The 25,293-nt window shown below is 41.2% G+C and overlaps 2 protein-coding genes across 7 annotated transcripts in view; one reads left to right on the top strand and one right to left on the bottom strand.

Moving 5' to 3' along the window:
* The window catches only part of WASHC5 (WASH complex subunit 5), a 58,730-nt gene extending 38,942 nt beyond the window's left edge, over nucleotides 1-19,788 (bottom strand). The window contains exons 1-10 of one of the 2 annotated variants that reach the window (XM_038555499.1): nucleotides 19,652-19,670; nucleotides 17,754-17,837; nucleotides 14,257-14,563; nucleotides 13,650-13,795; nucleotides 12,573-12,657; nucleotides 11,876-11,976; nucleotides 9,639-9,831; nucleotides 7,183-7,335; nucleotides 3,502-3,615; nucleotides 1,856-2,027 (exon numbers count right to left, since the gene is read on the bottom strand). In XM_038555499.1, coding sequence (XP_038411427.1) covers nucleotides 1,856-2,027; nucleotides 3,502-3,615; nucleotides 7,183-7,335; nucleotides 9,639-9,831; nucleotides 11,876-11,976; nucleotides 12,573-12,657; nucleotides 13,650-13,795; nucleotides 14,257-14,442 — 1,150 coding nt within the window. In that variant the 5' untranslated portion in view covers nucleotides 14,443-14,563; nucleotides 17,754-17,837; nucleotides 19,652-19,670. Of the gene's footprint in view, nucleotides 1-1,855; nucleotides 2,028-3,501; nucleotides 3,616-7,182; nucleotides 7,336-9,638; nucleotides 9,832-11,875; nucleotides 11,977-12,572; nucleotides 12,658-13,649; nucleotides 13,796-14,256; nucleotides 14,564-17,753; nucleotides 17,838-19,651 lie in introns of both variants that reach the window. The other variant, XM_038555500.1, reaches the window with a different exon arrangement.
* A 54-nt stretch (nucleotides 19,789-19,842) lies between these two features.
* NSMCE2 (NSE2 (MMS21) homolog, SMC5-SMC6 complex SUMO ligase) overlaps nucleotides 19,843-25,293 on the top strand; it is a 213,177-nt gene continuing 207,726 nt past the window's right edge. For 4 of the 5 annotated variants that reach the window (XM_038555503.1, XM_038555501.1, XM_038555502.1 and 1 more), the window contains exons 1-2: nucleotides 19,843-19,997; nucleotides 23,744-23,914. In XM_038555503.1, coding sequence (XP_038411431.1) covers nucleotides 23,758-23,914 — 157 coding nt within the window. In that variant the 5' untranslated portion in view covers nucleotides 19,843-19,997; nucleotides 23,744-23,757. Of the gene's footprint in view, nucleotides 19,998-23,743; nucleotides 23,915-25,293 lie in introns of those variants that run through there. The other variant, XM_038555504.1, reaches the window with a different exon arrangement.

Here is a 25,293-nt window from a genome sequence, read left to right on the forward strand (position 1 = left end):
GAAAAAAACAAACAAACTAGAAAGCAGTATTTTTGAGAAAGATTTAGTAGCTGGAGATTTCTAGTATGAAGAGAGAAGGCTGAGAAGAAAGTCCATGTATTTTCAAAGATACAGAGAATGAAGAAGTCCACCTGCTGTCTTCACCACTGACTCCCAGGACATGGAACCAGATGGAAGCTAGAGGGAAGAACATCTTCTCTGGAAGAGGTGGGATATGGGCTACTGTGTTACCATGGAAGACTGCCGAATAATCTGGAGTGGGCAGTTGTTTTTAGAGACAAAGCCTTATCCGAAAGCACGAGTGTTAAAAGCAGTACCTGTCTCAGGGTCGCTCTCAAGCAAAGTTTGCTGACAAAAAACAAAAAGCAACGGGGCTGCTAATGACACACCCCTTAGCGGGAAGTGCATGTGCTCTGGATAAGTGACATCATTAGTGAATCAACATTGATTTGCCCTTTATAAGTACAAGGAATTATGTCAGCTCTGAGCAAGCTGAGGTTCATCCAACATACTTATTTCTATTAAACCAGGAGTTTTTATTTTATTTTAAAAAAGATTTTATTTATTTATTCATGAGGGACACAGAAGAGACATAGGCAGAGGAAGAAACAGGCCCTCTGTGGCCCTGTGGGGAGCCTGACATAGGACTTGATCCCAGAACCCTGGGATCATGACCTGAGCCAAAGGCAGATGCTCAACCACTGAGCCACCCAGGTGCCCCAAACCAGGGGTTTTTAGGACCCTGTGGAGGCATTTCCTACAACTTGTGTTGTAGGAAACAACTGAACTTGCCGGCCCATAGCATCTCCAAGAGGACTGCGGGCCACAAGAGGTTAGACCCAATCTACCATTAGGCACTCTGGTTTAGCCTGTTCATCAACTCTTTTATGTACTTCCAAATTTATACTTTCTTCTCTATCACTTCCCCAGTCTAGAATATTTTACTTCAAAATCTGGGGCCAGTTCACCCCTGCATCCTGTGTGGAGCTTTTTCCAACCACCTTCACATCTCTACCCCAAGCAACATTTCTCTCCTGCTCTGGACTCAAATCCCACCAAGTGTCTGTTTGGTACATCTGGCTCTTATTTCCTGGATTGGCTCTCATATTTGTTTCTTGGTGTAACCAATCACCACAAACTTAATGGCTTAAAAAGACACAAATGTATTATCTTATAGTCCCAGAGATGAGAAATCTGAAGTGGGTCACACTAGGCTAAAATCAAGGAGTCAGCGACATGTGCTCCTTCTGGAGGCTCTGGAGGAAATCCTGTTTTCTTAACTTTTCCAGCATTTGTATTCCTTGGCTTGTGGCCCCATTCCATCTTTAAAGCCAACAATGGCCTGCTGAGCCTTTTTCATGGTGCTACCTCTCTAGTTCTGACTCTTTTGCTTCCCTCTTCCTGATTTAAGGACCCTTGTAATTATGCTCGACCCATTAGGTTAATCCCAGGCAATCTAATCTGACAAAGTGGTTATTCAGGTGGGCTGTTGACTTGTCCAAATGGACACAAAAATGGCCAACTTAAAAAGCAACTTGATTCTCAGGGTGCCTGGGTGGCTCAGTTGGTTGGGTGTCCGACTCTTGCTTTTGGCTCAGGTCATGATCTCATGGTCGTGAGATCCATGTCAGGCTCTGAGCTCAGCGAGGAGTCAGCTGTAGATTTTCTCCCTCTTCTTCCTTTCCCCATCCTTCTCCTCCTCTCTCTCTCAAATAAATAAATAAATCTAAAAAAAAAAAAAATAGCAACTTGATTTTCTTTCAAAGCCTAAACCATTTTTGCATCATGGAGCATATCTTAATTCTGAAAGTGTTTATATGGAGCCATGCAGATGGGCACACCTTCTGCACATTACCTGAGTCTGCTGTGTGAAGCATCAGCCATCGGATAGCAACGTTGCAGTCTCTCAGGCAGTTCAGAAGCCTTGGGATATTGTCCAGAACCATCTCCTCCCTTAAATAACCTTCTTTCAGAAATTGTTGTACTTGAGCGTGTACTCTTTCACTGACAGTAGCATATCTGCTTGACTTTTAAAATTGAAAAAACAGAACTTGATCCACATTTTCCAAAAGAAAAAATGATATTCTTTGAAAACAAATCACATACAGATGAACCCCTTGACAAATAATATTTCCATAAGATACGAATAACGTATGGAACATAGTTGGTAAGGCTCAAAGACAAGTGGTTTATTGGACATTTTTGAAAAGAACATTGGACTTAGAACCAAAAGAATCCTAAGTCCTACCTCTCTCTAGCTATGTTTGGATACTGATGTGAATTTGCACTTAATCTATCCCTACTGCTTCCTTCAAATGTCAACTGGAGAATTGGATCAAGTGGTTCTTGGGGCCCCTTCTATTCTTAACTTGGATGGAAAAGAAAGATAAAGACAAAAGCTCAACTGCCTATTCTTCCCATAATTTTGACAAAGGAGGCACAGCAGAAATACCCAGAAGAGACTTCTATAGGCAGATGAAAGCACAACAAAAATATGCCTCAGTAGATCAAAAGTGAATTTTCAAATCAGTCTTTTGGGAATTTGGTCATTCTGCTTTCCCTGAAGCAAGAATTAAATGTTAAACATCATTAGCCTAGTCAGGTTAATTTAAAACTATCACAGGTGCTTTGCTTCATCAGAGGACCCTGAAGACCTTCTTAAAATGGCCAAGGAGAAGACGCAAATTTGGAAAGTAATTTTAGTAATGAAAAATTAATGCTCTGATGCCAGGAAGTATTGGAAGCACTGCTTTCTCTAATATATTTCTAGGAGCCATGCCAAAGTTGAAATTATTTTGTGCATTATTTATGGAATTCAATTTACTTGAATAAAACATGCTGAAGTTCTTTGAGTCAATATTGTTGTATCTGGATTGGAACCTCAGAAACTCAGTCAGCCAGGCTGAGGAAGATAACTGTTTAGAAATGTCAAGGATACTGCCCAAAAAAGAGATTTTTTTTTTTAATTGCTCTATTTACTTAGGAATTTCCTTCTGCCTTGTGTTCTTACCCGAAGAGACAGAATATAGTCATTTAAACTTTAAGGAGATGAATGTCCCCAGTCTTGTTGCTTCTTTCACACATCAGAGATGACAAATTTAAATTACAATGACAGGACATACTGTGTACATTCAGTTACCATCCTCAATATTCATTCTACTAATGAAAACATTAATATTCCAGCTACTGGTGGAAGCCATTCTGTCCACAAGGACATGGTCCTTAGCAAGAATAAATGAAGTCAATTGGGGTCATGTGACATACTGATTTGTCTTAGGATGTTGAATCTTAGGACCCAAGTCTCCCACTTATATATACCATTTAAGTTACAAATTTATAATTACCTATCTTATTAGGATACACAAAATTTGCCTTTCGTGAATCACCATACTTACAATGTCAGTGTGGACAGTTTCCAAATGCCTTGGGGACTCTCATTTCCTACCCTATAAAACAGGCTTGCAGCTGTTAGAGAATCCTTCTGCATTGGCCAGCACCTACCTGTTCTCTGACGTTTGAAAGGTCCAGGGTATTGTTTAAAGCAGTTTTTGCAGCTTTATATGGTTCCCAAGCATCTGCTAGATTAACCGTGATCCCCATGTAAATACTAATTACCTGAAAGAGGACACATTCATCCGGTATGTTAAATACCTACTCACTTGGACACAAACTTACAGAAGACACTGCCCACTCCTTCCAGTTCAAACTCCATTGTAATGAAAAACCTGGATTGGCCAGAGATGTAAGCATTCTTTCTTAGGGGCTCAGGCAAGGTTGACAGAAAAGCAGACTAGAGCAGTGGTTTTCTCAAGTGTTTTCATGAACTCAGGCTTTCTGCAACTAAAAGTTACTGAAAACCCCAAAGGACTTTTTTTTTCCCCTAATGGGGTTATGCCTGTTGACGTTGATCATATTACACACTACAACTGAGACATTTCAAAAACTATTTAATTCACTTCAAATGACAATAATAAACCCACTATGCGCCTACAGAAAACATTTTTCACAAAAGAGATCAGACTAGAGGCTTCCCAAAAAGTTTTCTGAGAAGAGTGGCATCTCTTTTCTGTTTCTTTGAGTCCCTGTGATGGACTTCTACTCATGTCTGCAGTCGGTTTGCTCCAGTACTGTTTGTCTCGGGGCCCCTGGAAGTGCAAACTTGGGAAAGGATGAGAGGAGAAGGCACAGAGCACCCTGGTGTTACTAAAAATCCAATTTTATTTCACTGACCCTGGGCACGAGCCTTGGGGACTCTTAGGGTTCCCCAGTTCACATGAGAATCCACCAACTAACACAAACAAAGCATTTTTTGGTGGTTCTTCACCCACCTGCTTCAGTCTGTAGAAAATTGGGATTATCTGTCCCTTGAAATTTTGCTACAAGTTGCCTGAGAGATCCTGCGGTCCTGGGGATCCTCTCCCTTCTTGGTAGGAGAGGGTAAGCAGGAAGGTTGGATCCCCAGCTCCATTTCTGTAACAGTCACTGGGCTCGTCATGCTTCCTTTTTCTTCTTGAATCAAATTTGGTATTTATATTTTTGAGAAAAATCTCCAGTTCTTCAGAGTTTTGGCAGATATTGGCACAAAGTTGTTTAGAAGTTTTCTTACAACTTTAAAAGTTCTTTGTTGTATCTTACATCTGCTTTTTCAATCTTAATATATTTAAACTTGCCTTCAGTCTCTCTCTCTCTCTCTCTCTCTCTGGTGGGTCTTGCTAAATTATCTATTTTTTTACTCTTCAAAAAACCAGCCTTTGTTGTATTGATCTTCTTGCTCATTCCCTTTTTGTCCGGTTCAGTACATTACTGCTCCTATAGTTATTGACTTCCTTTCACTTGCTTTCCTAGCTTCTTAAGTTCAATATTTAACTTTTTTTTTTTTTTTAAGATTTTTTGTTTGTTTTAAAGATTTTATTTATTTAACACAGAGAGTGAACACAAGCAGGGAGCCCAATGTAGGTCTCACAGGACTCGATCCCAGGACCCTGGGATCATGACCGAAGCCGAAGGCAGATGCTTCACCAACTGAGCCACCCAGGTGCCCCCTTCTTTAAGATTTTAAGTCATCTCTACACCCAACGTGGGGCTTCAACCCACAACCGGAAGATCAAGAGTCGCACACTCCACTGACTAAATCAACCAGGCACCCTCTAACTCATTTATTTTGAATTATTCTTGTTTTTTAAATAAACAACTTTAAGATTGTACCTTTACCTGGAAGAACAGTTTTAGTCATTCCCACGAGCTTTGTAGTATTTCAATGTTGTGTGATTCTATGTATTTCTTCATTTACTTTGTGATTTCCTCTTGAACACAAAAGTTATTGGGGAGTATATGTTTTTTACCAAACATTTAAAAATATCTTTTAAGTGTTGGCTTCTAATTTAATCATGCTACACTAAGAGAATATAGTCTATAGACTAACATTGTTTTCTTTATAAACTTTACTGACTTTATGATCTGATGTTAACCGAGTTTCATATATATCCTTTCAAATACACATGGAACATCTATTATGGATTTCTGAAAGAGCAGGGCTACCCATAGAAAAAGGTATATTAAAATTTCCCATCATGGTTACGGTTTCATCAATTTTTACATGTTATTTTGTTTTTGCTTTATATATTTTGAGTATTTCACTGGGTTTTAATTTATGAATTGACCTTGGATGATTCTGTTTAAAATATATATGATCCCTCTTTATCCCTATTAGTGTTTTTCTTTAAAATTCTCTGTGGTGTGATATTAATATTTTCTTACTGGCTTTTTTTTTTTAAGATTTTATTTATTCATTCATGATAGTCACACAGAGAGAGACAGAGAGGCAGAGACACAGGCAGAGGGAGAAGCAGGCTCCATGCAGGGAGCCCGACGCGGGATTCAATCCCGGGTTTCCAGGATTGTGCCCTGGGCCAAAGGCAGGCGCCAAACCGCTGCGCCACCCAGAGATCCCCTTACTAGCTTTTCATTGGCTGGCATCTGCCTGGAAATCTGTCTCTCTTTTTAATAAAAAGATATTTACTTACTTACTTACTTACTTACTTTACTTATTTATTTATTTGAGAGAGAGAGCAAGCCTTTTATTTATTTATTTGAGAGAGAGAGCAAGCCTGCACAAGCAGAGGGAAGGGTAAAGGAGGAGGGAGACAGAGGACTCTGTGTTGAGCATGGAGCCCCACACAGGGCCAGATCTCATGACCCTGAGATCAGACCTGAGCTGAAACCAAAGGTCAGATACCTAAACAACTGAGCCACCCAGACGCCCCTAATTCTTTTATTTTTAGTGTGCCAGGGGTGGTTTTTAGGAGTGTATCTTGTAGCATATAACTGGATTGTGACTTTCCTGAACACTGAAAGTGTTTCTCTTCCTTACCATAGCACCTAATAAGCACTATGGTCAAAACTCTTTATTAAGCTTAGGCAAATGAAACCCAGACTGTCAGAGTTTTCCTCCTGGTTGCTCAGGTCCTAGCTCATAAGCATGATGTGTTCGTGGATAGGAAGCATCATCTCCTCACTGTGGGTTGTTCTTCCTACAGCTCCCTGATCACAGTCTGTGATTCAAGGGCCAGTAAGAAGTGAAACAGAATCTACTACCTGAGAATAGGATCCAATTCATTGTACTTTATTAAAACCTGTGTACAAAGAGAACATCTCATCTACATTGAGTATGTTAAGTCAGCTTTATTCTTTTTAAGAATCGATATTTTTGGGTGAACAATGTTTAAAAAGGCACAAGCATATCCCTGCAGTAATATAAACCTTCATAGCTCCATCAATATTAGCATACAGGTAGATGAAACTCTATCGAAGTAAAATTCCTGTTACTAAAATAAAGATTAATTCTGCAAGCTTAGAGTCATGAAAGAGGAATGAATAAAGAAATACTTATGAAACAGGTACAATCTCAGCAACTAAAACAAGATACATTAAAACACAGCTTTCCCTTGACAGTACTCATTTTGGAAAAATAAACTATGGGTTCTTCAGGAAGTTTTACTGACTTACTTCCTTCATGTTATGATTTATAAGATTCTCAACATACTTATAGCAGCTTTACTGAAGTGACTTTACATCTCATTATTTACAATATTAAGACCCCTAGGCTAAAGGCCAAAAGAACAGAAAAACTGGTTCCCTAATAAGGTTATTACAGAGGAAAAAAAGACTAATAGTAATACTTGCCCAATTATCTGGAAAGTACTTATCCACAATCTCTCTCATTTTTGCTTGGTGGGTATGAAGAATGGAAGGCTCGAAGTAGAGGATCACGTACAACATGGCAGCTTGAGTCGCCAGGGCTGTGCTGCGGTGTTCTGGCAAAGGATATGCAGAAACCTGCAAAGTACATACAACACCTCAAAGAGGCAGCTGTTGGTGACACGTGAATTTTCACATGTGCTGGTAAACTGATCTAGTTCTAGGACATATCGGTCTCCCAACTGGGGGTCCTGGACACTGGGAGCAATTCTCAGAAGGCCACATCGCAAGGAATACAACTATCAAGGGCCTGCCAGCCTACTGCTAACCACACAGTATTCTCTTCCTTCCTGCCCTTGACTCTGCTGAAATATGAAGTCTTTTCCTTAAAAAAAAAAAATAAATAAATAAACTGCTTTAACCCCATGTGTCCTGCTAGTTGTCTACCTCTGTGTCTTTCTATCACAGACGACCTCTCAGAGCTGATGGACCCCACACCCAACTGCCATTTTCTCACTTCCCGTTTATTCTACAACTTACTGAAACTTAGCCTGCCCCATCACCTGGAGTCTCAAGTCTCTCATCACCTCACAGTCACACCATTCAGTAGCCTCTTTTTTCACACCCTCCTTTTGTTTCCCTCTCCTTTAGTTTCCCAGACTCCACTCTCTCCTGTCTTTAGGTGCTGGTATGTCCCACGGGCTCCACTGCTTCATGGGTTAGGAACCTGGCTGCACATAGTGCGTATCACCTCGAGGACCACAAACAGAAAGGGAAGACATTGCTACGAGAACAGACAAGTGATGTGGCAGGAAATCTGCAGGCAGGAATGTGGCCAGGCCACAGGAAGGGTGTGCATCTGCGAACCAGAGAGCCTTCATCATTTCCTCCTGCTGATGTGCCCCTGCCCTCTCTCCCCAGACTGTTCTCCTTACACTGGACAGAATGAAGCTGCCCCAGACTCCAAATTTTGCATGTTGTGAGTAAAGCCACGTCCAGATATTGTTTCTTGGGCCCAATTTCAAATTATCGGGTGAGAGGGAATCTGATCCATCTTGGGTCAAGATGTCCAATCAGCCATGATCAGGGATGGGGGAGGTATATCATAGAGTGGGGTGGACACACAGCACAACCATGGCTTAAGCCCAGTGTTAATAAAGGTCAGGGGGCAAGGAGAAAACGAAAACACCTTGCCTTAAGACACAGACAAAATAGACCACATAGGAAGCAGAAGGGGCAAACAGAGGCAGTGAGGAAATAGCATGACCTTTGAAGTCATACAGACCTAAGTTCAAATTATGGTTCTGTTACCTAGTTACGTGGCCTTGTAAAAATAAACTCCCTAAGCCTTATTTTTCTCAACAGCCATGAGGATAATGTTGCCTACTTTGTAGGACTGTTCTGAGGAAAGAGAAAATGGTTTATGGAAAAACCTACTATGATTCTGGTAGATACTGAATTCTCAATAAATGGTAACAAATATTATGAAGACCCAGTATCTGCAGGTAGTTTCTGATTTTGAGCTGTTTTAAAAAAAAACACAAAAACATCTTTTATTTATACTTAATGTATTAATAAAGAAAACTAACAGGCTATCTAAAGAACTGTACAGAGCAGCTGTGCTCTGTGATTAAATGATACCTGGTTATTACAGGTCCAGTTCCTTATTCTAGTAAGAAAAATATATAGTACACAAAATTATGTTTGTTTTCTTAAGATATTTATTTTTAAGTAATCTCTATACCAACATGAAGCTTGAACTCACAACCCTAAGGTCAAGAGTCATATGCTCTGAGCCTGTAAGGTGCCCCTAAAATTATGCTTTCTTCAGGAAAATGAGTTAAATGATAATTTCCTTTTTTATTGTCTTAAGTCAGTGAATGATACACATACTGGAGAGAAAAGTGATGCATCTGGAAGTTACAGGGACCTCAGAGCTCTATGTAGGCTGTCTTTTTGCCTACACTGCCTTCACACCCCCTTCACCACCACAGCAATCTTGCTGCCTGTTGGATGCTCTATGGCACCCTCTGTTTCCCCTAAGCTAAGTCACCTTGCTTTACTTTAGTTATGTCTCCTTTCTTCAGCTACAAGCTCATCACTGGCAGGGGCCACAGCCTGCCTTCATCAGCAACGGACCCCAGCACCCAGCTCGTGGACAGGTTTCTAACACACACTCAGTAACTCTTCCTTGAGTGAATGACTGACAGAATGGATCTTTTTTCCAAATATAGATCAAATACCATCTTCTCCCTGAAATCTCTATTTCTGTCCAAATTATTGACTCTTTCCTCTACCATTCCATAGTACAGCCCCCCAAAATTTGAAAATTTTTAGTTGCTTTTATTCTTTTGAGGAAGAGAGAATGGAAGGAGTAATTGAGGAGGGGGGTAAAATCAATCTTTGAAACTACTAAAGATCTTGATAGATTTAACCCCCACCTGGTTGTAAATATCATCGGATCTCAGTCGACCAATGACCATACTGATGAAGGCTTCGTTGATGGGCACTCTCTGGAAATAAGTCTCAGGGTAGTTGGGTGGTCTTTTGGCTCCTGGTTGGCTAGAATAACCTGTACTTCGGAGCAGCTTACAAATATCATCCATATTTGAATCAGCAGAAGATCGAGCGGCACTGAGCCATGTTCAGAATGGGAAATAAAGGGCCAGACAAACTGCACGTTAGAAACTCAAAAATAAAAAAAATAATAAAAAAAAGAATTTCATTATAACTTGACTTGATGTAGTTTCAGATAAGACTTTTGGTCAATTTATATCCCTAAGATTCACAATTACATTTTCAAAAGCCCTGTCATAGCAAACTTATAAGATGTGTTCATATATATATATATAGTTAGTTAGTTAGTTCTATCTTAAAGTCCAGAATCCCTTTTCTAAACTCCCTAGGGCTAGATTTGTTTCAGATTACAGCATTCTTCAGATATAGTAAATTATTAGGGTATGTACAATATAACCCTCTGGTAGGGTCTCATTTGGCATTGCATTGCATGATCAATACACGTTAACATTTCTGCAGTGAAACTTATGATGATCAGGCAAGGGAGATAAATAAGGACCATCTAGAGCCTTGCATCTGCTCTAATTAGGTTTTGACTCCAGATGATTTCAGATTAGATCAGGCTTTGCTGCCCAGGGAATTACTATGTGGATGTACGTGTGAGTACTTATGCATGTATTTTTTTTTTTTTTAGAGCTCTTTGGATTTCAGAGTTGCAGATAAAAAAATATGAACCAGCACCAACATTTCAGGAGTTAAAAAATAATTTTAAAAGATGACATCAACTTCAAGTGGGATATGTAATAACTGGTTCTACAGAGATTTAATAAAAAAATATGCGGTTTTTGGGGTGGTGTGGAGAAGTAATCCCTCAGAGAGACTCAAAGAAGCTAGACTTGAGGATGACCTTCTATTTGATGTAAGAATCTTCTTTCCTACAACTCTGTCTTGCCATTGTTCAGTGTCACTTTAGTAATGGATGCTCACATTCTAATGAATTAGCTGTTGTACCCAGCAGAACAAAGCCGGATTGTCAAAGCTGGGCTTGATAAACAAACTTTTTTTCTCTCCTTCTTTACTGTTTTTGTTTTTTCAGGTACTTTTGGAAATACGGATAAGGCCAAATTTAAAGTTCATTTTTAAAAACATGGATGTTCAAACAGCTCATGGTCAAACCGATGTGAATGAGTTACATGTGCTGGTGAACACTCTCCTCACATAATTAAGGAAACAGGCTAGTTGAGTAACCTGAGATGAAATTTACTGCTGAGGAGGCAGCAGTACCAGCTGTTCCTGAAAACATGATGTCTCCAACAATCCCTCTCTGTTGAGATCTGCTCCTTTGCCTTATTTATTTTATCCTACTTTGTAAGTTTAAGAATGTTAATTCTGGTCTGTGCATCTTTAGCTCACGTTCCTAACTGATTCCTGCTTATCAACTGTTTCTTCCCTGAACCTGGACTATTTCTAACATTGATCTTGTATCCAGATTTTTGACTCATTAATTCAACAAACTGAAACTTGTGTGGTAGATACTGGAATTACAGAGCTTTAAGGTGGCTTCTGATTTAAAGACTCTACTTCTTGAAGTCACAGCTCTGTGCAGACATTTAGAACACAATTGTGATACGCACTGTTGTCTTGTTTTTGTTTCCACATATATATGGGTGAGAATTCACTTCCAATCTAACCCAGAGTGATACCTTTTCAAAGTCATCAACCTAAAAATGACAACTGAAAATGTATTCATTTCCCTACATCTGCCATGGAGTAATATTTAAAAACTTAGAAAAAGAACAACGTTCATTAGACTTCCAAAATTCCCAAATTTATCTTTAAGGTAAAGGAAATTCAGATTCCTTTTTTTAGAAAAATGAGGTACCATTGTGGACATGATAATCTGTATATCTCTAATAATCTATGATTATTAGAGGCTCCTTTACATATAACATATAGAGTATATGACACAATGAATTACGGTGATGATATATAATATAGGGTAATCACTACATTTCTACACTATGTTCAGAAGAGATAAGAATCACATACTATTCATTCTAGATCATATTGCTGCTATTCACAGTACAAGTAGTATGGAAACCTACACTGCATTTTACCAATAGCAGTGTTTTTGGAGGGTGCAGTCATAGCCCCGGGATACCTGTATCGATAGTAAGAGACCAGCATTCTTTCTCTGACTTCTCCTTCAATCTTTTGGTCGATAACCAGCAGCATAACTCCATATAAGTACAGCGCTTCACACTATGAAGAGAGGAAGAAGGTGGCCAAACTCACAGGAGTATACGTTCTTATGGAATAAAGTTGATGAGGGTTAAAAAGAGTCACTTTGTTCCCCTTCCTCCTAAAAGCTTTATATTATAAGGAGAATGCAGGTTTCCCCAAAGGGTTCTCACCTTCTGTACAGAATGGGCTTTGAAAAGTATATGTGAAATAAATTTTAATTTGCAGTGATTACCTTTTAGTTGGTCTATTTCTGACGTTTGGCTTGGGACCCCAAATGGAGTCCCTCTAAATCTTTTACTTATTTAAAAATATTTCTTGGGCGATTATTATATACTAGTTTCTAAGGCTACATTATCTGGGATGCAAAAGATAAAGAAGATAGGACTGTTATACTGAGGAAGCACATAACCTCCACATGATCTCTACTTGTATTTCTGTTCAAAGTCTACCACGTTCTAAATTCAGATACTGTCCATTGGAAGAAGATAACTGTCAGTTTATTTTGCTTCTCTTTAAAGTAGGGTACTTTGCATGTCTTTGGGACTTACAAGAAAACAAGTGATGCTGAGCTTGACATTCTTGACTTTCTATTTTAAATAGTTACTATTACTTACTAGAAGTTGTTTTCCATCTTCATTGAGAAGCACAGTTTCTAAAGTTTGCTGAATATAAACACCTTCATTGAGATCATCTAGATATCTAGAAATGAAACCCCAGAGCAAGTTATTCATTCTAAAGAAAACCTGAACACCTTTGAAGAAGGAATGTAAAGATTTTTAAAAGATAAGGCAAGATACCAGGCATTCTGGCCTTCAAATCATTTGTGGCCCTTTGTGCTCTTAAAAATGGGCTTGTGAGCTGGAACTCATAGCGATTAGGAACACAGTAGCCAAATACTGGCTACTCCAAGTAAAAGGAATAGTCCCTACTCTTGATCTATGAATTACAAATAACTTAGGAGTATATAGGCTATAAAAACATGGAACAGTTAGTTTAAAAAGCCGTTAAGTAGTGAATTCTTAAGGGCTGAAAGGAAGAGAATACTGGGTAGTTAAGGATAAGAAGGAAGGCTACGGTACCAATGCTATAAAAATAAGCTGCTTTCTCTCCACTTCTCATATATAAGATACTAAAATATGATAAGCTTACAGGATTGGAAGCTATATGGCTTAATATGTAAAACAATTTGATGGCTGCCAGAAGGTAGAAGGATGGGGGGATGGCCAAGTGAGTGAAGGGGAGTGGGAGGTACAGGCTTCCAGTTATGGGATGAGTAAGTCCTGAGAGTGAAAGGTACAGCACAGGGAATTTAGCAGTGATAGCGTGATAGTGCGGCATGGGGCAGATGGTAGCTACACTTGTGGTGAGCACAGCATACAGAGTCATCAAATCACTATGTTATATACCTGAAAATAATGAAACATTGTGTATCAATTATATGAAGGTGAAAACAAAGAAGAAAGCAAGCCATGTGACTTCGTACAAACCAAGATTATACTACTTCACAAGAGCAGGAAAGCATAATAAAACTCTAAAATACTTAGGATGACTAGTGCCATGGGAAGGAAAAGACAGTTCTGCGGGGTAGAAGTGGATAGATTATGCAGTAACTCAGAAAGATGCACATGTTCTAGCATGTGTCTTTTCCATTATTTACTATCAGAGTAAGCTATTGCTGAGTTAATCAATACCTGTTTAAGTCTACAATATATTTATGCACACTTTGAAATGCTAAATAAAATCTGGTCACAATTTCTATGTTGTTTTCACGAAATTCTTCATCTAAATCCTGTAGCTCCGGCTTAGCTTCCAGCTTGCTTTCCCATAATTCTGGACCCTGAGAAGAAAAACACATTTATATGAACTGTCAATAAAAGCCTACTTGTGGGCAACAATTTCTAAATAGTCTTTTAAAAATTTGCTCTTATGCCTTCAGAGGATATCAAAAATTGAGAGCAGAGCAATAGAAAGTAATGAAGATAAGAAAAGCCTAGATGTAAAATCCTTTTGAAAGAAATGAACTTGAACTGTAACCACAATTAACATGCTTTTAAGTGTGGGGTACTTTGTTATGAAATACATTATTCCAAAGTCATCTTTTTAAAGTTTGATTATATTACATTAGGGCTTCCACACAATACCTTTATATTATTTTCAAGTTAGTTAGCAGGTATTAAATTTGGTTTCCTCTTTAACTCTTTCTCCATGATTACTTCACCTTGCAGCGTCTCATGGTTTCTAGAGAAAGCATGCTTTTGTAGACAAGACAGTGGTAAAAGTGCTATAGAGGAAGATTACCTTAAAATAGCTGAAATCAAATATGATATCTCCATATTTCTGTTGATCGGCTCGGTCTTTTAACCTGAACACAGCAGGAATAAACTCAGAAAGCCTCAAAAGTTCAGCAATGATGGCATTGCCACAGGAAACAATCCTTAGGATTGCTTGGCCACAGAGGTTATTCTCAGCTAGAAAGTCCAACATGGTGAGGATGATGTACTACTCTCAGTGCCAGTAGGAATGTTTCACTGGCTTCAAAGCTGGGGTCTGTAAATCATTAGATGAAACCACGTCTGCTGACAGATTGGCTGCTCCATGAAAGAACCTGTATCCCAAAAGAAAAGTATAAAAATCTCCATTCTTAAAGGGAGCACATGTAACAGTACATATTTTTCTCCCAAACTCACTTTTTAAAAAATAAAAACAAACAATGAGGGGTGCCTGGCTGGCTTAGTTATTTAAGTGTCTGCCTTTGGCTCTGGTCATGAGCCCAGGGGTCTGGGATTGAGCCCCACATTGGGTTCCCCACTCAGCAGGGAATCTGCTTGTCCCTCTGCTTCTACCCCTCACCCTTCACCTGTGCTTCCTCTCTCTTGCTCTGTACTCTCTCTCCAATAAATAAACTTAACAAAAAAAAAGTGTTTCTCATGTCAAGTATAGGAGGCCCTTGTTATCAGGGCTAATACATGCCTGAGAAATCCTATTGGGAGACTCTAAAGTAAGGACAAGTATTTCATGCTAAGCCATGGAAAAGTTTTGATTAGAAAGGTATCTTGAAATGGTATCATTAAAATTTATGAAAGTAAATTTCATACCTAACAACATCTAGTGTAAAAGTGCAATAACTATGTCCTCATTCAAAGGACAAACCAAGAATGAGTCAAACATGGATTTCACCGAATTGTGAGTTTGATAATACAGTATCTTGTACTTCATAGCTGACTTTTATAGCATGATATTAGAAAAAGGTAATTTTTGCAAAAAACGTTCACAGCAGCATTTATTTTCCCAAAAGCTTCTTCCAACTCTTTTTCAAATCGTTATCTTCGGAAGTGTTAATTTTCTCATCATCTTTCTTATATTTCTCTCCTCTAATTGTTCATTTAGCTAGGTCATCGTGGTCAACTTCATGGAAGCCTGGATTATTTTTCAGCGTCATGAAGGCCTGTATACCTCCCAACATTTGCATTTCGCACTGGCACTGTGTTCTATCAACATGACATTAAGAAGACTGAACAACAAAAATAAGAATTCAACCCACTAGACCCTTTAGGACACAAATATCTGAATGAGAAGAACTAATCGTATAAGCGGTCAGCTCATTAAAATTTTTACATCAATGCCAACTTTTTCGTAAATATGTAATCTAGCTGTAGGGACTCAGATAGTGAACGATGAAACAATGAGGATGTCGCTGCACACAAAAACAGAATGTGGGAAGACTTTTGACAGAAGGCTTCCTTTGTAGCCCTAACAAAACATTCCCCAACCCTTGCCACATATATTCAGAGTTTGCTCATGTCAAGCTACCTAGTGTAGCTATCTAATACCTGGAAACTTTGTATAGCCCTTCAAGGTTTTCTTTTTTCCTTCTGTACGTCTCTTAGAATTGATTAAATACTTAGAAACGTATTAATTTACTGGCATGCTGTCGACTCCTCAGCAAGAATTTCCTCCTTCCTCTTCCTTTCTTCCTACAGAGGTGGAAACAAGTGGATCCTTATTTTTCCATGGCCCCTGAAGTGAGGTTAGACATGTGACTCAGTGTCAACCAATCAGATATAAAGAGGAAGTCTATGGTAGACCTCACAGGAAATATATTGTTTTTCCTCTTGCTATAAGGAGAGAAGCATATGAAGAGAAATTTCTCTATCTTTCCTCTGGCTATCCCTCTCCTTCTTGCCTTTGAATGTGGTCCCATGAACATATCTTGCCTGAAATACAAGATGACAAGCTAAAAGAAAAAAAGCCAAAAACCTGCAGATTGTGGTTTGGAAGGAATTTAGAAAAAATCTAAATTCTTTTTTTAAAAAGATTTTGTTTATTCATGAGAGACACACAGAGAGAGGCAAAGACACAGGCAGAGAGAGAACAAGCTCCATGCAGGGAGCCCAATGTGGGACTCCATCCCGGGAATCCAGGATCATGCGCTGGGCCGAAGGCAGACGCTTAATTGCTGAGCCACCCAGGCGTCCCAAGAATCTAAATTCTTGTTGATGTTATTGACTCATTGATTCAACTGTGGCACTTCCTGCCTCTGTAATCCTTGTAAAATGAGCTATTTTTATGATTTATTTACTGCTAGTTGGCTTTTGGATTCTTTACAGAATCCTACTGGTATAGATTCATTAATTCAACAAATATGTACCCAGTGCCTATTATGCGTCAAGCACTGTTTTAGGACCTGAGGATATTGCAGCAAACAAAACTAAGTTCTGGCTCTCATAAAGCCTGCATACTACTAGGAGTGGGGAAGAGATAATAAATAAATGCATTATGTATCAGGCTGTGATCATTGCTGTGAAGAAAAAGCATGATAAAGAGATGGAGTGTGTGTTGTTTTACAGCCTCTGTGATAAGATGTTTGAGCAGGGACCAGAAGGAAGTAAGGAAGCAAGCAGTAAGGGTATTTGAGTGTGGTCAGCAGCCCCTAGGACAGTTCCCAGTGACCTCCATCTCCTTGTTCATGCCCTGTGTATGAACCCTTTCCTTGAGGGTGACTTACCGACTCCTAAAGAACACAATAAGGCAGATGGAAAAGATATTACTTCTGAGGTTGGATCACAAAAAATGGTGACTTCTGGCTGGGGCATCCTTCCTAGCTAGTTTGTTCTGGGGGAAGCAAGCTGTCATGTTGTGAGTGTACCCTGTGATGAGGGAGTGAGAGGCTTGCCAACAACCACTTGAATGAGCTTGAAAATAGAACTACACACAACCCCAGTTGAGCCTTCAGATAAGACAACTTCTATTCACAGCCAGGCTGCAACCTCCTAAGAGCCCCTGAGCCAAAGGCACCTAGCTAAGCTACATCATAGGTTCCTGACCACAGAAACTATTAGCCAAAAAAATTTTTTTTGTCTTAAATTACTAGGTTTTGGGGCAGTCTGTTATTTTACAATCAGTAATGATCTGGGAGGAGGGCATTCCAGGAAGTGTTTAAATTAAATGCAAAGGCCACAGGGCAGCAGCAATGTGCTAGATGTGAAGGAATAGCCAAGTGGCTGATGTGGCTGGAACAGAGTGAGCAAGTGAGAGAAGCACAGATCAAAGGAAGTAGATGGGGTTGGTCCAAGAGCAGGGATTGCTGAGAAACCACTACAGTTGTTTAGAACTTTGTTTTATAAGGAGATCTTTAATACACATTAAGGATTAAATTATTAACAAGTCTTTTCGTTTTCTCATAATGTTTACTCATTAAGCCACATTGATCTCTAATAGGCTGAATTTCAGATCATCTCATTCCATTTTTTTTTTTTTTAAGGAAACTCTACCCCCAGTGTGGGGCTCAAACTCACCCTGAGATTATCAGCCACATGCTCTACTGTCTGAGCCAGCCAGGCACCCCAATTTCATTCCATTTTTTTTTGCACTGAAATGGTCTAGTTGGGAAAATGAGACAAGGAGAGGAGGAAAATAATGGCAAATGGACAAAACAACAACAACAAGTCACTGAATTCCTCTGAAGATCCAGGTCTAAGTAGGATGAAACTCAAGACACAACTGCAAGGTGAGCAAGCTACGTTTAACTGGTGTAACTGCTCCCAGATTTTGGATCCCAATATAGGATTGACAATGGGACCATGGAGAAAGTATCTTAAGCAAAACATTACCTGCCTTCTTCTCCTTACCTCACCCACCAAAACCCGCCCCCCCCCCCAAAACAAAACAAAACAAAAAACAAAAAAGAGATACACTCAGCTCCGGCACGCAGAGAGTCAAGTTAGCTTAGGCTTGGAATAATGACATAAGTGAAGACTTTTGTGTGTTTACCCCTTATTTTAATCCTTAAATCCTTACGTTGTAGGCAACATTTAAAATATTATTTGGTTAGAGTATTTGGTAGATAACCCATTGTTGGTTGAGAAACTTGCCCTAAAGAACAGAATCTAAAACCAACATTAAAGATGCCTAATCATGTTGCAGCGCTCTCAGAATCAGGTGGTTTCATAAGGTGCTAATACTTAGTTGAGATTTAAAACGAATGAGACCCAGATAAACACTGTAGATGAACCTATATCAAATCTTCCATTTAGTGGTTCTCTTGGTGCTAGAGACGAAGGAAACTCATAAAGACCAGTTTTCTCAATATAGGCTGTATTACTATCTGGCATGAAATGAAACCAGAGATCCCACTCGATTTCCTACTCTTCCTTTACAAGGCACCCCAAAAAGCAGCTGTTAACTTATTTTTAAGAATTTTGGCATGGAACTGTGGTTTTCAGTTTGGAAGGTAGCCCCAGACAAAAGACAACAACGTGTTTCAAGAACGCAGCATGGCATCACCATCATACCAATTACCCAACAGGTACAGAACTGAATTCTGAAGGAAATTAAATTGTCCTGGGACAAACCACACAAACCTGTGTGCCCTACTCAGAGGACAAAAGAAGTCTTTTTTTTTTTTTTTAATCCTTTCATAAAACCTCGGTTCCATAAAGAAGGAAGCACTGGGCTCCACCTATCCATGACCGGGAACAAAACAGAATGGTTGTTGATCAAAATAAAAGTGACAAATCTCTTCCAGGCAAGTTCGGAAATGGGCCTGATCTCTCTAGCCCCATTCATAAATCCTGGAAGACGGGAGAACGAAAAACGGGAGGCGTTCCTGGTTATGCGCAGAAGCAGGAAGACCTCTCCCTCCCTTGTCACGACCCCAAGTATCTCTGTTGGAGGAAACTCCGTGCACTTGGAATCCGGCTCCATTACCGGCACCGTGACTTGATTTATGTTTTCAACCGTGCGCCACAAACCTGTCGGGACCCTCGGAACTATTTTCCAAAATGCAAAGAACTTCGGCACCGGCGTGCCGCAGGTGAGGGAACTTGGGTGCAGAGAGGAGCAATGACTGGCTCAAGTTCGGAACCCACGGCGGAGCTAGAATTCAAACCCGGGTCTAGCAGACTCTCAAAGCCCTCGCCGAGCACCCCGTGTTCTCGAGAGCAGGGGGAGGATTAACGCCGCCCGCCCGGCGCGGCTCCTGGAAACTTGGAGGGGTCAGAGGCGGGCCAACAGCTGAGTGTCCGCGGCGGGGAGAACCACGGCCCCGAGAGGAGGTGGGAGAGCTGCGGCTGCAGCGCCGCCCCAGGCAGGCCCTCAGCCCTCCAAGCCCGACTCCCCGTCCACGCCGCACCTTCCGCCCGCGCGGCCCTGCGCGGGGCCGGGGCCCCGGAGAGCGCATCCCGCCCTCACTCACCTGTCACCCCGGCCGCGCCAGGGCGCACGTGCGGGGCCGGCGAGCGCGGGCGGGGTCGGCACGCGGGTGCCCGGCCTCCCCTCCCCGCACGACGACCCCTCCGGCCGCAGCCCCCGATCGCCAGCCGGCGGGACCCCGGCTTCCGCCTGTGGCGCCCGTGGCAGTCACATGACCAGAGGGGGCGGGAGCAGGGCGGGGCGTCATGTGACCGCTGGCCGGCGACGGCTGATGACGCTCGAGCCCGCGCTCGCGGTTTCAGCGACTGGGGAAGGGAGTTGAGGAAGGAGTTGGGGTCCGGGCGTGGGCGGTCCGGGTGCTGCCAGACCGAGCCGGGGCGCGCCTCCAGGTAAGGCGGAAGCGGGGGGTGGCGAGGGCGAGGGTGGCGACAGGTGTCGCCTCCCCGTGGGGCGCCCCGCGGGTGCCCTGAGCTGGGGTCTGTCCGCCCGGGCTGTGGTCCTGGCACTGCACGCCGAGCACGGAGGCTTGGGCAGGCTGCCCCCTCCCCGAGGCGCCGTCTCTCCATCCTCCCACCCGAGTGGGGGAAAAGTTCACGGTTCCTGCTGCAGATTCGTGTGCTTTGAGCTGTCTTTAAAAGCAGGGCCTCGGACGGGAGGTCTAAATGAGCTCCCTGGGCCTCAGTTTCCTTTTCTATAATTGGTTGTGAGCATCAGCGGTCCTGAGAAAGTAGCGCCAAGGGCATCAGTTTGTGGCGCACTGTGGGGGGCCTCGAAAGGGTGGTTGCTGGGGATCCCCGGGGGGCCCAGCGGTTTAGCGCCGCCTGCAGCCCAGGGTGTGATCCTGGAGACCCGGGGTCGAGTCCCAGGTCGGGCCCCCTGCGTGGGACCCGCTTCTCCCTCTGCCTGGGTCTCTGCCTCTCTCGCTGTGTCTCTCATGAATAAAGAAGTAGAATCTTAAAAAAAAAAAAAAAGAAAAAAAACCAAGAAAGGGCGGTTGCTGTTCCTGTCGTCACTCTCCTCCGTTCTTTGATCGCCTCTTTCGTACGAGGAGCTGTCTTATGTGCTAGCAGAACGTGTCAGGGTTGTGGTTTAAGCTGCTCCCGGGGTGAAGGAGTGGCTGCCGGGTGAACAAATAGCTGTGATGAGTTTTACGAAGAAGTGTGTGTGTGAGGGAGAGGGGGCATAGTAGTAGCATGAGGGAGGGAACGAGCAATTGCTCGTATAGGTAAGAGACGGTTTCATAAGGAAAGACGTACCCTTGCATCTTGAAAAAGGAGCTGTAGCTCTGGCTGGACTTGCATAGGCCCCGTGGTTTGAAGGACGTTTGGCAGAGTGTCTATAAATTGTTAGCTCTGGGTCTACCACCCTGCTGTAAGGAGAGAGGAGACGGGGGAAACAATATTTTCAAGTCAGCTGATAAGTGACCCTGCCTGAAGTGAATCAGACTTGCTGTGGTCTGAATATTTATGTTTTTCTGCGCCCCCCCCCCCGCCCCTTCATATGTTGAAATCCTAATGCCGTTGTGATATAGTATTAGGAAGTGGGGCCTTTGAGAGGTGCTTAGGTGATGAGGGTGGAGCCCTCATGAATGGAATTAGTGCCTTTGTAAAAGGCTCCTGAGAGCTCCCTCCCTTGCACCTTCTACCTTGTGATGACAAAGGGTGAGAGGGCTTGGGGGCTCTGAACGAGGTAGAGGGCCTTCACCGGAATGGGACCCTGCTGGCACCTTGACCTTGGACTTCCCAGCCTCCAGAACTCCAGGCATCAATTTCTGTTGTTTGTAAGCTACCCAATCTGGTATTTTGTTGCAGCAGCCTGAATGGCCTAAGACAAGGCTCGGTATGGGAAGGGAAAATAACATGCGTGGGAAAAACTCAGGAAATATATATATATATATATATATATATATATATATATATATATATATGATTTTTATTTAGTTATGAGAGACACAGAGAGAGGCAGAGACATAGGCAGAGGGAGAAGCAGGCTCCATGCAAGGAGCCTGATGTGAGACTCGATCCCGGGTCTCTAGGATCGTGCCCTGGGCTGAAGGCAGGTGCTAAACCGCTGGGCCACCTGGGTTGCCAGGAAACCTTGCTTTAATCTTTCTTGGAAACTGTAGGTACAGGGAACAAAGAGATTATTGTTACTAGGGAAGGCTTCAAGAGGAGGTTGATTTAAACCAAGGTTTCATGATGGACATTTTGGGCCAGATGATTCTTTAGGGGGGTGGGGTTGTCCTGTGAATTATGTACTTAGCTGTTCTTAGCGGGAGAGAGAGAGAGAAGAGTGTGTCTACTCCATCCATTCTCTTTGCTTCTCAATCCAAATCTTTTTCCTGAAAATACTCCAGAATTACAGAAGGAAGTTTCCCTCGGCTCTCTGCAAGCGTAGAGTTTCATTAGAGTAATGTGAATTTTGCATGCACATAATAAGGATAGCTACTATGTGGGAGACACTCATCACTTATCCTGTATTGTATTATTCCTTATATACGTTGTGTGTTTTGTCCATTCCAGGTGCTATTAAAAAATAGCATAGACGGGTGGCTTAAAGAACAGAAATTTATTTTCAGTTTTGGAGACCAGAAGTCAAGAGATTAGGGTGCCGGCATGGCTGGGTACTGGTAAGAGGCCTCTTTTTCGCTCTCATCAGCCCCCTTCTTACTATGTCCTTATTGGGTGGAGAGAGCGAGCTCAGGTGTCTCTTCCTCTTCTAATAAGGACATTAATTCCTTCCTGAAATTAGGCTCTACCTTCAGGACATCTAAACCTAATTATCTCCCAAAGATCTCGGGTCCAAGTACCACACAATGGGGGTTAGGCTCTCAACAATGATTTTGGGAGGAGATGCAGTTATCTCAGTGTTCTCCATACTTGTTTGATTCTGAGAATCCTCTGCAGCGATTCATAAAAATACAGGTTTCCCCGGAGTGTCCACTAGGGACTCGGGTTAGTAGGTCTGAGATAGCACTTACATATACATCTATATTTTCAATAAGCATTTCAACTGACTCCTAAGATCAGGCAAGTTATAGAAAATTATGAAACTTAATTTATACAATAATGCTGTGAGATAGATACGATTATTTCCATTTTATACAAGAACAAATTGAAGCTAGAGAAAGTAAGCAACTTGACCTATATTGTGCAGTTCTAAGTGGCGTGCATGGAACAGAATTTCCAGGCATCTCTGTCCTGTGTCCAATCTCTTAAGCGCCACTCCGTATTGTGTACAGTGTTAAAATGATGAAGTTGATGTTAATATTTGCTTCCACTTTTAAAGATTTATATGTTGGACATTATCCTGCGTGTTTCATTGTACACCTTATTTCATTCAGTTCTCACAGTAATCCTTGGGGTAGGCACTGGATGATTCCTGTTTTAGGAAGGGAAAAATGAAACACCAAGAGGTTAAATAATTTGCCTCAAGTCATTCAGTTACCTAAGTGGCAAAATTAGGTTTTGAACTCAGTCTGGTTCTAGAAGCTGCATACATGACCTCTACTCCATATTGCCCCTCTATTTTACTCTATAATGTAGAGAAATTCTGCTTTTATTGACACAGAATATAAAATCTAACCAAGTCTATAAATCTGTTAGAACCCAGAGGACTGTCAGGAATATGTGTAATATATATATATAATATAGATTTTTAAATTTATATTTGTATATATACAGTTTTCAGAATTCAGTATGCCTATGTTAGATAAGTTAAAAATTACAAGTTTCGAAGTTCTCCCTGTTAAACTGTTTTATTACTACTATTTCCAGTTTTTGGGAAAAGGCATCATATGAGTAGTCTGCTTTTTCTAACTCCTTTATGTTTTAGCTTTTTAAGAACTGTGCTGTTGTTGAATTCTTTAGGGAACCGAGGAATATTTTACCCAAGGGAGGGTATTCTCTCCCCTTTGAAAAATGAAAACACTTAGCTTCCCCATGTACTAAGTGCATCTGTGCACAGATGACAGCACAGTGCTTTGGTGGCCTCTCCAGGAGTATGGAATGTATATAATAGTGTGGCACTTGTGGGCCATTAGATACTTTCATATGGATGTTTATAGTAGTGTTATTTTCCTATGCAGTACTAATCCTGACTCCTAAATCTTATTTCACTGTGTTTGAAAACTTAGGTAATAATTTCAAGATGCCCGGACGTTCCAGTTCAAGTTCAGGTTCAACTGGTTTTATATCCTTCAGTGGTATAGAATCTGCTCTCTCCTCTTTGAAAAACTTCCAATCCTGTATCAGCTCTGGAATGGACACAGCTTCTAGTGTTGCCTTGGATCTTGTGGAAACTCAGAGTAAGTAACAAAATTTACTTCTTTTGTGTCTGCTTTTCGGATAACCCTGTGCAGAGGCATTATTCTAGGGATGTGAGATAATGCTCACCTTTCAAATGTTCTTGGGACAGTCATTTAATCCCTCTGGGCATCTGTTTTCTCATCTTGTTCTATATACTGTATAACGATGTACTGAGGATGAAATGAGATTGACTCATTCATGTGTCTTCAAATAGTTATGTATCAGTAGAAACGGCACTAGAAGCGTACAGGCTAAAACATGAAGGTTCCTGATGTGAAGGAGAGTGTGCAGTCCAAAGTGTGTGACATTAGTGAAGGTATGCAATAAGGTATGCAAATGCATTAATAACAGAGTTACAATAAAGTTGTTTTGCAGTAGTTTAACTCTGTTCATGCTTGATTGCCCAGTAAACAGACAGACTAGCTTATGCTAGGGGTGCCAGCAAAGGAAGGCTTCTACCAAAATAGAAAAATTCCATTTTGATGAACTATTAACATTTTTCAATCAGAAGATTTAGAAAGATGCTAATTTGCTTTCTTTGGATTGGGGTTGTTTTTATTTTATATGTGTATGGAGGCAGGGGAGCAACAGTATTTTTGTGTTGTTTTTAATATCACTGGTTTTCAGTGATTTGATTGTGATGTGCCTTTGTGCGATTTTGTCTATGCCACCCAGTGTTCTTTAAGCTTTATGAATTTGTGGGCTTACAGGTTTGATCAAATTTAGAAAAATTTCTGCCACTTTTTCTTTTTTTTCTTTTTTTGTAATTTATTTTGAGAAAACGCATGCAAGCGGGGAAGGGACAGAGGGCGAGGCAATCTCAAGCAGACTCCACACTGAGTGTGGAGCCTAATTTGGGGCTTGATCCCACAACCCTAAGGTCATGACTTGAGCTGAAATTGAGAGTTGGATCCTCAACTGACTGAGCCACGCAGGCGCCCCTGCCACTATTTCTTCAGATAGTTTTTAAGTCCCTCCCCTCCTCTCTTCTTCTGGGACTCCAATTATATGTATATTGGACAGCTTGATCATGTCTCGTAAATCACTGAGGCTTGGTTGATTTTTTTTCATGTCTTATTTTCTGCCTGGCTTCAATTTTAATACTGTTTGTTGCCGTGTCTTCAGGTTCATTGATCTTGTCTTGTTAATTCTGTGAAATGAATTTTAAATTCAGATACTAGATTTTTCAGCTCTAGACATAAAAAGTTTAAATGGAATCTTCTATTTCTCTCCATTATGTTCATGTTTTTCTCTATATTCTTGAGTATATGGAGCGTATTCATAATAGCTGTTTTAACATCCTGATCTGCTAATTCTGTCATTTCTGTCTGTTGCTGCTTCTTCACGTGGACATTGTGTGTATTATGTTGTTGAGTGC

Source organism: Canis lupus, chromosome 13, assembly GCF_011100685.1.
Source record: "Canis lupus familiaris isolate Mischka breed German Shepherd chromosome 13, alternate assembly UU_Cfam_GSD_1.0, whole genome shotgun sequence".
Taxonomy (NCBI): domain Eukaryota; kingdom Metazoa; phylum Chordata; class Mammalia; order Carnivora; family Canidae; genus Canis; species Canis lupus.